We start from the raw sequence: 12,718 nt of genomic DNA, 5'->3' as shown, positions 1-12,718 counted from the left end.
ACCCCCCCCTGGCCCTAACCGCACATCCACCCCCCCCTGGCATTACCCCACATCCACCCCCCCCTGGCATTACCCCACATCCACCCCCCTGGCCCTAACCCCACATCCACCCCCCCTGGCCCTAACCCCACATCCCCCCCCCCCTGGCCCTAACCCCACATCCACCCCCCCCGGCCCTAACCCCACATCCACCCCCCCCGGCCCTAACCCCACATCCACCCCCCCCGGCCCTAACCCCACATCCACCCCCCCCGGCCCTAACCCCACATCCACCCCCCTGGCCCTAACCCCACAAAAAGTATCATCTTGCTCCTCTTCTCCCTCTGCTCAGTAGTGGCCTGTGGAGACAGGAGGGAGACACAGACATTGAGGCCCAACCACTGCGTCACTAGTATATTAGCCGTCAAGTTAACCATGTTAAGCGGTGCTAAGTCTGGTTGACTTACGTGGGGAGTAAGATCGCGAGCGTGAGCGAGACCGGTAGGCCCCTCGGCTGTAGTACGGGGACGGAGACCTGCGCCTGGAGAGACAACACACAATAAGCATCCACCAACCAACTGCCACAGTCCTGCTTAGCAACCACTAACTATAAGATCCAGGCCAGGTGTCTCACCTGTAAGACCTGTAGCACTCTCGGTCGTCGTAGCGATCGCAGCCACGGTCATAGCCTCTGTCGTAACCACGGTCACCGCCGCGGTCGTAATCCTTCGAGCTACGGCGAGATGAGCTTGAGCTGGGGCCGCCACTTCCTCCTCCACCGCCTCCGCTGCTGCTGCCGCCGCCGCCGCCACCACTGGAAAACACACGTTTAGAGGATTCACTAAATGTAGAACGTGTGTGCATCACGTGGGCCATCCCAGATGCGTGAGTGTAAGGGAGACGGTCACTCACTATGTGGGCCGTCCCATGTATATCCCAGGGGTAGGAGTGTGTGGTCGTTTGGTGATGGAGAAATCCACCCTGATCCTCCGTCCATCCAACTCCATTCCATTAGCTCTCTCCTTAGCCTGAAACAGAGAGAGGGAGGGTGGAGGAGAGGGACAAAGATGTTTAGAGAAGAGTATTCCCCTTCAACACCATGCTCACTCAAGTTCTGATTCTTCTCTGTTCTTCCCCAGCAATATCCCCTTCCTCCCTCCCTGCATTCCTACCTCATTGGCGTCCTCTCGGACTTCAAAGTAGACGAAGGCGAAGCCGCGGGAGCGTCGTGACTGCTGGTCGTAGACGATGCTGACGTCAGCCAGGGGGCCGTACTTGGAGAACACGTCTCTCAGGTCTCTTTCTGTGGTGTACAGGCTCAGACCAAACACACCCAGGCAGCAGTTCGGGTCCGGGTTGGCCTATAGGGAAGGATAGAGTTTGTGTGTGGGGTTTGCCTAAGAGCGTCTCGTCTCCAGAGGTGTGTGTGTGTACACGTACCCGGTTGCCAATGTGCCTGCGGCGGTTGGACATGGGGGAGTGGCTGTGGCTCCGACGGCGGCGGTATTCCCCGCTTCGGGAACGGCTACGGGAACGGCGGCGGTGGGAACGGGAGCGAGAGCGGGAATAATGCCTGCGGGAGCTTCTATGGGAACGAGACCTGGGGAAAATAAAATAAAGGACATGTTAAGAACATTTATAGCAGGGTGTACCTTCAGGTGTTTGGAAATTGCTCCCAAGGATGAACCAGACTTGTGGAGGGTGATTTCTTTAGATTTTCCCATGATGTCAAGCAAAGAGGCACTGAGTTTAAAGGTAGGCCTTGAAATACATCCACAGGTACACCTCCAATTGACTCAAATTATGTCAATTAGCCTAACAGAAGCTTCTAAAGCCATGACATCATTTTCTGGACTTTTCCAAGCTGTTTAAAGGCATAGTCAACTTAGTGTATGTAAACTTCTGACCCACTGAAATTGTGATACAGTGAATTAGAAGTGAAATAATCTGTCTGTAAATAATTGTTGGAAAAATTACTTGTGTCATGCACAAAGTAGATGTCCTAATCGACTTGCCAAAATTATAGTTTGTTAACAAGAATATTGTGGAGTGGTTGAAAAACGAGTTTTAATGACTCCAACCTAAATCTATGTGAACTTCTGACTTCAACTGTATGTGACCTTATAGAAATGTATCATGTTTGGACTGCTTGCGGTCAATTTGCAGTCTACAAATGATTTGTAACTATGTTCCAGCCCCCTGACCATCCACTCAAGAAAGAAAAATCAGCCCACGGTGGAATCTAGTTGATGGTCCCTGATTTAAAGAGTTTAGAAACAAAAACAACATGAATAAAGCCATAACACAAAAACAACAAGCTCTTTATGTGTACCTGAACAAAAATACACACTACGCTACCCAGCAGCTCCTAAAAGAGTCACCACAAAACTTAAAGCCTCCTTGGAGCTGGGGTTCTTACCTGGACTTGGAGCGGGATCGGGAGTGGGACTTAGACCTGGAGTGTCTGGAGCCATCTTTGGAGCGGGCTGGGGAATGGGCCAGGGAGCGGCTGGCAGACTTCCCAGAACCCCTTGGGCTCACACTCCTGGAAGCGGACCGCGAGTCCTGAACAGGCCAGATACACATAAATACAGGTCAAAATCAAAAATACAGAAACGGTCAGGATAGAGAGTGAGAGGAGGTACAGAAGGAACCTCGCTCAAACCTGCTACAGGCCCCTCTAATATTTCAGCTCCAGTAGTTTAAGAAAAAAAATCATAACATTTCATTAACGACAGGTATTTGTTGTAACTAGATCTGCCTGTTACAGGCGACCAAAGGAAATCATATAGGCTTAAAGTAGAGGTGTTAATCTAGTTTAATCTTAACACAGTTCTATGATGAGCGGATTGTTCTCTTACACTCTAGGCAGCGTAGCAGAGTTTAACCTTGCGTGTTGAGGACTAGGTAATGTGTCTGAGATGGAGGAGCAGTTGGCATGCATGCTTAAGAAGTGTTTCTCACACCATCCCTCAGGGGGACCCCACTGTTGCACATTTCTGTTTTAGTACACCTGATTCAATTTGAGAAAGAGCTTGAGATTTTGTTGAATCAGGTGTACCAATGGTGGAATAGAACAAACAGGTGTAATGACGGGGGGTCCTTGAGGGATGGCTTGGGAAACACTGCTTTAGAAAACAGAAGGAGAGAGGGAGAGAGAAATAGGATTGTAGTAATAACATAGCAGGCTATAGGGAATTAACCATACCCCCGAACACTTCTCATAACTTCATCACTTCTTTAACTTCATAACTTCAAAACAACCATCTCTTTTCTTCTTTCTTCCGTTTCACACCATTTCTGACTTCATTTTTCTCTCCTCTTCCCCCACTTCCTTCCTCCCATTTGATTTCTGCCATTACATCACTCTACCAGTGGACAGCGTGGCCGCTCGCTTCTGCCAGCTTCATTTTACATTAGCATGCATCAACACCATCAGCTTCATCAAATATGCCCTTTAACAACTTCAAACTTCATATCTGAAACTTCTTCCGCCATTTTGCTTCTTCCCAACTCAACCTTAACGAAAAACAGACAAGGATGATAAAAAGTGTTGGTTTTTTTATAAGAGCTACAGAGGTCAAAATGTGCAAAAACCAGGCTCGTAACACTCAAATCAGACTAAGTTGTCTCACCTGAAAAGCATTAAATCAAAGCAATGTTAAGGAAATATGTATATTGATTTCTCTGAAATGCACAACATCAGAATATGATGAATGAAGACTAGAAAAGTTATAAAATCATGGTGTTCTTTAATCCTAGTCCGAGGGTCACACAAGGTGTGCAGGCTTTTGATCCAGCCCAGTACTAGCACATCTGGCTCGTCAAGCCCTTGGACCAAGATTGAAGAACTGCTATAGTACATCTGAGTAAAGGTTTAAAGTAAATCAGCTACTTCTTTCAAGGCCCCACTCAGTATAACATTTGTTCATGTGTGACTAAAAAGGAAAATGGCTTTTGCAGAAGGACCATTACAGTGCAACTAAATATAGGACTAACAACTTTAGAAAAGAGACAGTACTCTCACATGGGTGGTGCCATGTTGAAGAGCTTGATACATTATAACTGGCTAATGAATAGCTACAGAGTTTACGCCGGATAATGTGATATAACCAAAGATTGTTGGTGTCCATTACTGGGCAATAGAGAAAGGCCCCATGTAAACCGCCGCCATAGATTTTTCAACTAACCTGTTCTTGGTGATACTTTCCCCTGAATCGAGAACAAAGAAGTTTCTTTAAAAAGTCTGTTTTGAATTGCCGGTGGCTCTACAAAAACCAGCGAAAACTGTTCTATACCGCGCAAGATGGTTCCTCGCCAGCTTAGCTGCCGCACATCTAGGATTTCCCAGCATCTTTGCAGAAACGAGTAGTTTCTATGCAATGCGGCCATGTGTAGAAGTAGATGACAGCACATTATATAGTGCGACCAAAACAATGAACTACACACATGCTAAAAGCATATCTCACTCCATACAAAACATGGATTTATAATTTTTCTGAATGTGTGTTTTTTGTAGAACCACCTGCAACTGACATTTTTAAGACTTTCCTTGTTCTCGAGTCGGTGGAAAAAGTACAGGTCAGTTGAAAAATCTATGGTGGCGGTTTGTATGCACAGGAGCGGCAGGTAGCCAAGTGGTTAAAGCGTTGGACTTGTAACCGAAAGGTTGCAAGATCGAATCCCCGAGCTGACAAGGTCAAAATCTGTCTTTCTGCCCCTGAACAAGGCCGTTAACCCACTGTTCCTAGGCTGTCATTGAAAATAAGAATTTGTTCTTAACTGACTTGCCTAGTTATATAAAGGTAAAAATAAATAAATAAAACACACTCCAATAGGGCAGAAGTCCGTGTGTTGTTGAGATTCTGGATGGCCATTGGCCAGATAGCTAGCAACAATAAAAAGATGCTGCCATGTGGGGAATCGTAGGTTGTTATTGCTACCATGTCTTGTTGACTCATGTCACATCTATGCTAAAATTCACTAGCTAACCAACAACTGTAATGATGCATGAGAGACGAGTGCTCATTGTGTAAATATATTTATGTTTTCAATAAACAGTGGAGATGAAATATAGTTTAGATGTTGTCAACAATCTATAGGCTGGTTTATACTTTGTCTATCAACATGTCTTTAGACAATATGAATGTGAGAAGTGTCGCTAGTCAAAACAACACTTAATTTATACTCCGTGGACATAGCAGCGGGAAGATGTTATATATTTCAAAACATATATATATACACAATTTGCCCTCGCTACAGCGGTCCGCTAATACAGTACTAGTAAAGGCCCAGTGCACTACTTTTGTGGGAAAAAAAATCTCTCTATATATATATATATATAAAAAGACATAAATAAAGTTCAACTTTGACCCTGTTGCTGCCATTGTCATGGTTACCTGAGACAGTGCACAAGTTCTTAAATTCTCCGGTAGAATTACCTTTTATTTAGTCACACTTACAACCGTAAACAATTTTCTGTAATTTTCTTGCCATTCATTTGTAAAAAAATATATATATATTGTTTATTTTCCTGCAATAATGTAGGGTGTTCACTCTGACTGCTCTAGAATGAAGTGAAATACAGGTAAATGTCTAAACTTAGTTTTCTATGTCATTATGAATCACATTCAACTAATCAGATTGTTCTCTATAATATTATAACATTAATATGCTTGTACTTAACAGTGTTGATTAAATAAGAAAGTTTGTTTGTTGTGACAGTTGCTAGTTTAAACTGCCCAGCTCTTGGTTGTATCTCTTCCATTTTTCAGCATTGGGAGGTAACATTTAGAGGTGTCTCTGCAGTTTGGACCAATCAAATTAAACTTGATACCCTTGTCATTTTCAACACCAGATCAGTGGCTTTGTATTCCTCTAACCCCGGGTCAATCAACATTGAGAGGGGACGTTTCCATGGTGATTTAAAGGGAAATACTTAGAAATAACTATGAAAACTGCCACAGATTGTCTTCGGGGTAGATATTAAAATTCTGTCGTAGCGTTGTAAATGAATAAATATATAGACCCAATTTAGTTTAGTATTCCGCAGATTTCCTTTTGGAAAAACCCATGTTATCACACAGGAACCTGCAGCAACTAGCTAGCTTGTCCGTTGATGTTTGAAGGCAGCGCAGTGAGAGAGTACGATTGAGCAGCAACCACTTTTTGACCATGGCCATAATGACATTCTATTCACTCTAATCATTCTAAATTCTGGAGGAAATAGTCTAACTTGTGAACGATATGGTAGAAACAGAGTTCGGATTATTGATGCAATTCTCTATTGAATGCATATATTTTTAATAAACATTGATTAAAATAATTGTATGGATGTACACCCTAAATAATGAATAAAAATGTGCTTTATTTAAGACATTGACAGCTATGATATGGTCATTATTTGAACTGGCTAGCCAGCTAGCTAACAAGCTAGAAACTAACGAAAACATTGTTTAGAAAGTTACTTTTAGTTGCTTGGTTTGCTAGATTGAAATATACTGCATTACATTTTTAAACAGATGGGTTTATTGGTCTTAAAATACAGCAGTTATGCTATTTTGGATCACCAGGCAGCTGCTGTCTTGCAGCCTGTCATTGTGATTGTTGTCATGCAGCCTGTCATTTTCGCATTTATACTTTTTCATAATGACAACAAGTTCGATGTCAGACAACAATCGGATGTTAATGATGTCACTGCAACAACTGTCTACATACATGTCGATAGACCAACTGTAAACCAGCCTTAATTAAGCAAACACCTATTTTGCCCCATAGTTGCGCACTCGTCAGTTTTGTCGCAAAAACAACCAACCCGTCTATTGGTGTCTATGGGAGACACCCAGTTAAATTGACCGGAACTGACTCACCCACCCCTACGGTAAACGGCCTGAGTGAACCATCTTCATGTATCCACCATTTTTATGTCATGTCACATTATCTGGCGTACAATCTGTAATTAGCTAACGAAGTGACTGCAGCAGTAAGTGAGGACGAAGTTAAACATTCTAGCCGTAAACCACTTCGCCAGTTAGGTATATATTACATTCACCTGCAATGATGAGTAAATGTACATTGGTAACTGTTTCTCGCCAGCAGTCTCAGACTCGTTAATTCAAAATGTACTTGATGTGAATTAGCTAACGTTAAAATAGCTGCAAACCACTTGGCCTGATTGGGCTTTAAATTGCAAAATACACTGAAAAGACAACAATGTTAACAAAAATAAGTAAATGGACATCCAATTAGAAAATATAAAACGGTACAAAATCCATACAGTCGATGCAAATCAATGATCTTAACTACATCATGGTTGTGCCTAGCTAGGCTAGGGCAAAATGGCGTCGTTGAGTCTGCTCATTTTAGGGCAAGAATATATCTTCGGTAGTTCGTGGTTGATAATACGCACCCGCTCGCCAAAATCCTTTTCGTTGTCGCTCATTTCTTGTCGATAGAAACTTAAATGATAGATAATTAACTGGTTTATTTAGTTAGCTAATAATGTTATCAAGTGAAGCGAAACACTGGTACTCGCCTCCGTTTCGTTAGAGCCGTATTCACTAAGTCAGAAGCGGATGTGACGTGTGTACAACCACAGTGAGTAGACGGGAAAGTCTAAACCAGATAGGAAGAGTAGCCCAATTTGGCGGAAAAACGGTCTCCCTCCAACAGATGGCGGTTTTTTTTCGTTGTTTCGCCCACCAAACAAGGAGTTTTTGTATGGAGGGCAATGAATGGCTCATTTGCTACCTGAGGTTTATTTGATCGAATAGAAGTTTGGTAATGCTTAAGTTGTTACGAGTGTATTACGAGAGACGTATATCAGTATATCCATAATCTTTGGTAGGGACGTCCCAAGGATCCCGGATAACACTAAATGTGTTGATCCAGAGATAAACTATACAAAATGTTAGTTTTTCCAGCTGGATTAACATTATTGACCCTTCATTAAACGACAGGGGCAATGCCTAGGATGTAATAATGTAAAGTGAACTGATAATCACATTTTTCAGGTTTTCTGCATGTTCAGCTTGAGTGCAGGCACTTTGAACAGTCCCAAGTCGTTGCATTTACCAGGGAATCAAACTAAGAAAATACGTTTGAATACATTTAAAACTGATACCAACGTACCACAACTAACCATGGTCTTAACCAGTAGAGAACAACCTTTGTTTGAGAGACTTTTTTAATAGAAAACAAATATAGACATACAGTATCTATGTACAACTCTTGGTTCTGAAATCTAACATTGTTTTATGAAACATTCTTCAACATAACTTTACAAAAGAAAAACAACAAAGAGAAACCATTTCAGAAAAATTTCTGGTAAAAGAATATTGAAACAGGAGTCTTTGTGTACTGCGCACTGGTGCGTGTGTAAGTCAGCGAGAGAGAACCCATACATAGGATGTCTTAGAATCTGGTAGGTCAGAATGTCCGCTGCGTCCCATGTTTCAGTAGCCTCCATGTCCACTTCCCTTACTGGGGGCATTTCAGAGACTTCTTTGTTTGTGTCTGGCGTTTGAGGAAAATCTTTGTGGCTGGTATTTGAGCAAATTCTTTGTGTCTGTATTTTGGCAGCTTTGTTTATCCTCCTCTTCTTGGGCTTGCAACTACAGTGTGATTTTTTTGCCTGTTGTGTTTTGCGCTTCTGAGATGGTTCATTGTTTGTTCTTTTTTGGGATGTTTGAGCAAGTTTCTTTATTGTCTTTCCTTTTGGAGGCTTTGGTTCTTCAGCAGGTGTTTTCCAATGGGCCAGCAAAGTCCTGAGGAGACATGGGGGAACAGTGACACATGGGCAGACGTTTTTCCCGGTCAAGTCATGTGGTCAAGGAAAGACTCTGGGCACTACTCATGAGCAGGAACAACTCTGGGCCCGGCCCATGAGAAGAGCAAGACATATTTTTTAGTTTATAAGCAGATGTCCAAAGACATCTGGAGGACTAGAGGATTATTAAACACTAACGTCTGTCCTCTGTAATAGCCTCTGTCTTTGCACGTTGTGGTTGGTCAGATGCAGAACGTCATACATACATGCAAAAGTATGGACACCTACTCATACAAGGGTTTTTCTTTATTTTTACTATTTTCTACATTGTATAATAATAGTAAAGACATCAAAACTATGAAATAACACATGGAATCATGTAGTAACCTTGACCGCATTGCTTCCACAGCATTCTGCAACGATACGCCATCCCATCTGGTTTGCGCTTAGTGGGACTATCATTTGTTTTTCAACAAGACAATGACCCAAAACACATCTCCAGGCTGTGTAAGGGCTATTTGACCAAGGAGGAGAGTGATGGTGCTGCATCAGATGACCTGGCCTTAGAAGCTGATGTCATGGCTTTAGAAGCTTCTGATAGGCTAATTGACATAATTTGAGTCAATTGGAGGTGTACCTGTGGATGTATTTCAAGGCCTACCTTCAAACTCAGTGCCTCTTTGCTTGACATCATGGGAAAATCAAAAGAAATCAGCCAAGACCTCAGAAAAAAAATTGTGGACCCTCCACAAGTCTGGTTCATCCTTGGGAGCAATTTCCAAACGCCTGAAGGTACCATGTTCATCTGTACAAATAATAGTACGCAAGTATAAACACCATGGGACCACGCAGCCATCATACAGGTAGGGCTTTCTCCTATAGAGCTCCATTTTTATGGAATGGTCTGCCTACCCATGTGAGAGACGCAGACTCAGTCTCAACCTTTAAGTCTTTACTGAAGACTTATCTCTTCAGTAGGTCCTATGATTAAGTATAGTCTGGCCCAGGAGTGTGAAGGTGAACGGAAAGGCTGGAGCAACAAACCGCCCTTGCTGTCTCTGCCTTGTCGGTTCCCCTCTTCCCACTGGGATTCTCTGCCTCTAACCCTTTTACAGGGGCTGAGTCACTGACTTACTGGTGTTCTTCCATGCCGTCCATGGGAGGGGTGCGTCACTTGAGTAGGTTGAGCCACTGACGTGGTCTTCCTGTCTGGGTTGGCGCCCCCCCCTTGGGTTGTGCCGTGGCGGAGATCTTTGTGGGCTATACTCGGCCTTGTCTTCGGACGGTAAGTTGGTGGTTGTAGATATCCCTCTAGTGGTGTGGGGGCTGTGCTTTGGCAAAGTGGGTGGGGTTATATCCTGCCTGTTTGGCCCTGTCCGGGGGTATCATCGGATGGGGCCACAGTGTCTTCTGATCCCTCCTGTCTCAGCCTCCAGTATTTATGCTGCTGTAGTTTATGTGTCGGGGGGCTAGGGTCAGTCTGTTACATCTGGAGTATTCTCTTGTCTTATCCGGTGTCCTGTGTGAATGTAAATATGCTCTCTCTAATTCTCTCTTTCTTTCTCTCGGAGGACCTGAGCCCTAGGACCATGCCTCAGGACTACCTGGCATGATGACTCCTTGCTGTCCCCAGTCCACCTGGCCATGCTGCTGCTCCAGTTTCAACTGTTCTGCCTGCGGCTACGGAACCCTGACCTGTTCACCGGACGTGCTTGTTGCACCCTCGACAATTACTATGATTATTATTATTTGACCATGCTGGTCATTTACGAACATTTTAACATCTTGACCATGTTCTGTTATAATATCCACCCGGCACAGCCAGAAGAGGACTGGCCACCCCTCATAGCCTGGTTCCTCTCTAGGTTTCTTCCTAGGTTTTTGGCCTTTCTCAGGAGTTTTTCCTAGGGAGTTTTTCCCAGCCACCGTGCTTCTTTCACATGCATTGCTTGCTGTTTGGGGTTTTAGGCTGGGTTTCTGTACAGCACTTTGAGATTTCAGCTGATGTACGAAGGGCTATATAAATACATTTGATTTGATTTGATACCGCTCAGGAAGGAGACGCGTTCTGTCTCCTAGAGATGAACGTACTTTGGTGTGAAAAGTGCGATTCAATCCCAGAACAACAGCAAAGGACCTTGTGAAGATGCTGGAGGAAACAGGTACAAAAGTATCTATATCCACAGTAAAACGAGTCCTATATGAACATAACCTGAAAGGCCGCTCAGCAAGGAAGAAGCCACTGCTCCAAAACCGCCATAAAAAAGCCAGACTAAGGTTTGCAACTGCACATGGGGACAAAGAGAAACATGGAGAAACAAAAATAGAACTGTTTAGCCATAATGACCATCGTAATGTGGTAATGTTTGGAGAAAAAAAGGGGGAGGCTTGCAAGCCAAAGAACACCACCCAACCGTGAAGCACAGGGATGGCAGCATCATGTTGTGGGAGTGCTTTGCTGCAGGAGGGACTGGTGCACTTCACAAAATAGATGGCATCATGAGGGAGGAAAATGATGTGGATATATTGAAGCAACATCTCAAGACATCAGTCAGGAAGTTAAAGCTTGGTCGCAAATGGGTCTTCCAAATGGACAGTGACCCCAAGCATACTTCCAAAGTTGTGGAAAAATGGCTTAAGGACAACAAAGTCAAGGTATTGGAGTGGCCATCACGAAGCTCTGACCTCAATCCTATAGAAAATTTGTGGGCAGAACTGAAAAAGCGTGTGCAAGCAAGGAGGCCTACAAATCCGACTCAGTTACACTAGCTCTGTCAGGAGGAATGGGCCAAAATTCACCCAACTTATTGTGGGAAGCTTGTGAAAGGCTTCCTGAAACGTTTGACCCAAGTTAAACAATTTAAAGGCAATGCTACCAAATACTAATTGACTGTATGTGAACTTCTGACCCACTGGGAATGTGATGAAAGAAATAAAAGCTGAAATAAATCATTCTCTACCATTATTATTCTGACATTTAACATTCTTAAAATAAAGTGGTGATCTTAACTAACCTAAGACAGGGAATTTTTACGAGGATTAAATGTCAGGAATTGTGAAAAACTGAGTTAAAATGTATTTGGTTAAGGTGTAACTTCCGACTTCAACTGTAGCTAATTTTTGCATTATACAGGCAAGCTTTTACGTTGTTTAAAAGACACTAATGGCTTCGGTTGGTCAGAGGTCCCGGGGGTGGGGTCTGTGTCTGGCTGAGGGGGTTGTGGACTGGAGGTCTCAGGGCCTTGGGTTGGAGTCTGGTCTGTGTTTGATGGTTCAGTGGTGGAGGAAACTTCTCATCTCCTTCCTCTGTCTGATTCCATTCTGTTCTCCGCACTCTGGAACACACACACCATCACATCAACTACACTCATAACATTTAGTGCGTGTGTGTTTGTACACGTACCCTGTTGCCGATGTGCCTGTGGCGGTTGGACATGGGGGAATGGCTGTGGCTCCGACGCAAACAGTATTCTGGGCTGTGGGAGCGGCTCCGGAAATGCCGGTGGTGGGAACGGGAGCGAGAATAGTGCCTGCGGGAGCTTCTGTGGGAACGAGTTCTGGGGCCTCATTTATCAAAGGTGCGTAAGCACAAAAAACACTAACCCTTGTGTGTGCCAGTTTTCCTGCAAAGGTTGGTATTCATCAAATTTTAATTTGACGGAAAGGGTGCGTATCTCCACGCACAGCTTAGACCGTGCGTACGCACAACTTCTAGTGTTTGAAGAATGGTATTGCCAGCAAATATTGTTATTTGGGGGAAATGGAATCGTTCATAATAATGTGAATAAAAACAATGATAAATATCTGTGCAATAGGTGTACAACGTCATAGCCTATTTAATCTCAGAGCCTATATCAAGCCAGGAGATAAAAACACAATCATCTATCGATAAAAAAGATTGAACAGCAGTTTTTCTTTTGCATACACTTGTGGGCTGTAGCATTTACTTGAATAGACAATCAATCTTGCAGA

At 43.6% G+C, this 12,718-nt stretch overlaps 1 protein-coding gene across 3 annotated transcripts; it reads right to left on the bottom strand.

Annotated features, from left to right (window-relative positions):
- Positions 1–256: 256 nt before the first annotated feature.
- Positions 257–7,561, bottom strand: LOC115179811 (transformer-2 protein homolog beta). 3 transcript variants are annotated; one of them, XM_029741608.1, is made up of 8 exons: positions 7,388–7,561; positions 2,399–2,544; positions 1,420–1,579; positions 1,152–1,340; positions 892–1,007; positions 614–793; positions 447–520; positions 257–338 (listed from the first exon to the last, which is right to left on the bottom strand). In XM_029741608.1, the coding sequence occupies exons 1-8, from the start codon at positions 7,418–7,420 to the stop codon at positions 328–330; spliced, it is 909 nt and encodes a 302-aa protein (XP_029597468.1). In that variant the 5' UTR covers positions 7,421–7,561; the 3' UTR covers positions 257–327. The 3 variants fall into 3 exon arrangements, with proteins under 3 accessions (XP_029597468.1, XP_029597469.1, XP_029597470.1); XM_029741609.1 differs by having other exon boundaries at positions 2,399–3,498; positions 7,388–7,559; XM_029741610.1 differs by lacking the exon at positions 7,388–7,561 and adding an exon at positions 7,031–7,366 and having other exon boundaries at positions 2,399–3,498.
- Positions 7,562–12,718: the final 5,157 nt, after the last annotated feature.

The sequence above is a fragment of the Salmo trutta genome, chromosome 39, assembly GCF_901001165.1.
Source record: "Salmo trutta chromosome 39, fSalTru1.1, whole genome shotgun sequence".
Classification (NCBI taxonomy): Eukaryota; Metazoa; Chordata; class Actinopteri; order Salmoniformes; family Salmonidae; genus Salmo; species Salmo trutta.
This window is presented reverse-complemented; position numbering and strand designations above follow the sequence as displayed.

Bases quoted from the DNA above. Each gene is read 5' to 3' on its own strand.
- LOC115179811 (XM_029741608.1), bottom strand. From the start codon at position 7,420: ATGAGCGACAACGAAAAGGATTTTGGCGAGCGG. The intron at 1,008-1,151 runs GTAGGAATGCAG...TCTCTGTTTCAG, and splicing joins TCCGAGAGGACGCCAATGAG to GCTAAGGAGAGAGCTAATGG. The intron at 794-891 runs GTGAGTGACCGT...TGTGTTTTCCAG, and splicing joins TACATGGGACGGCCCACATA to TGGTGGCGGCGGCGGCGGCA.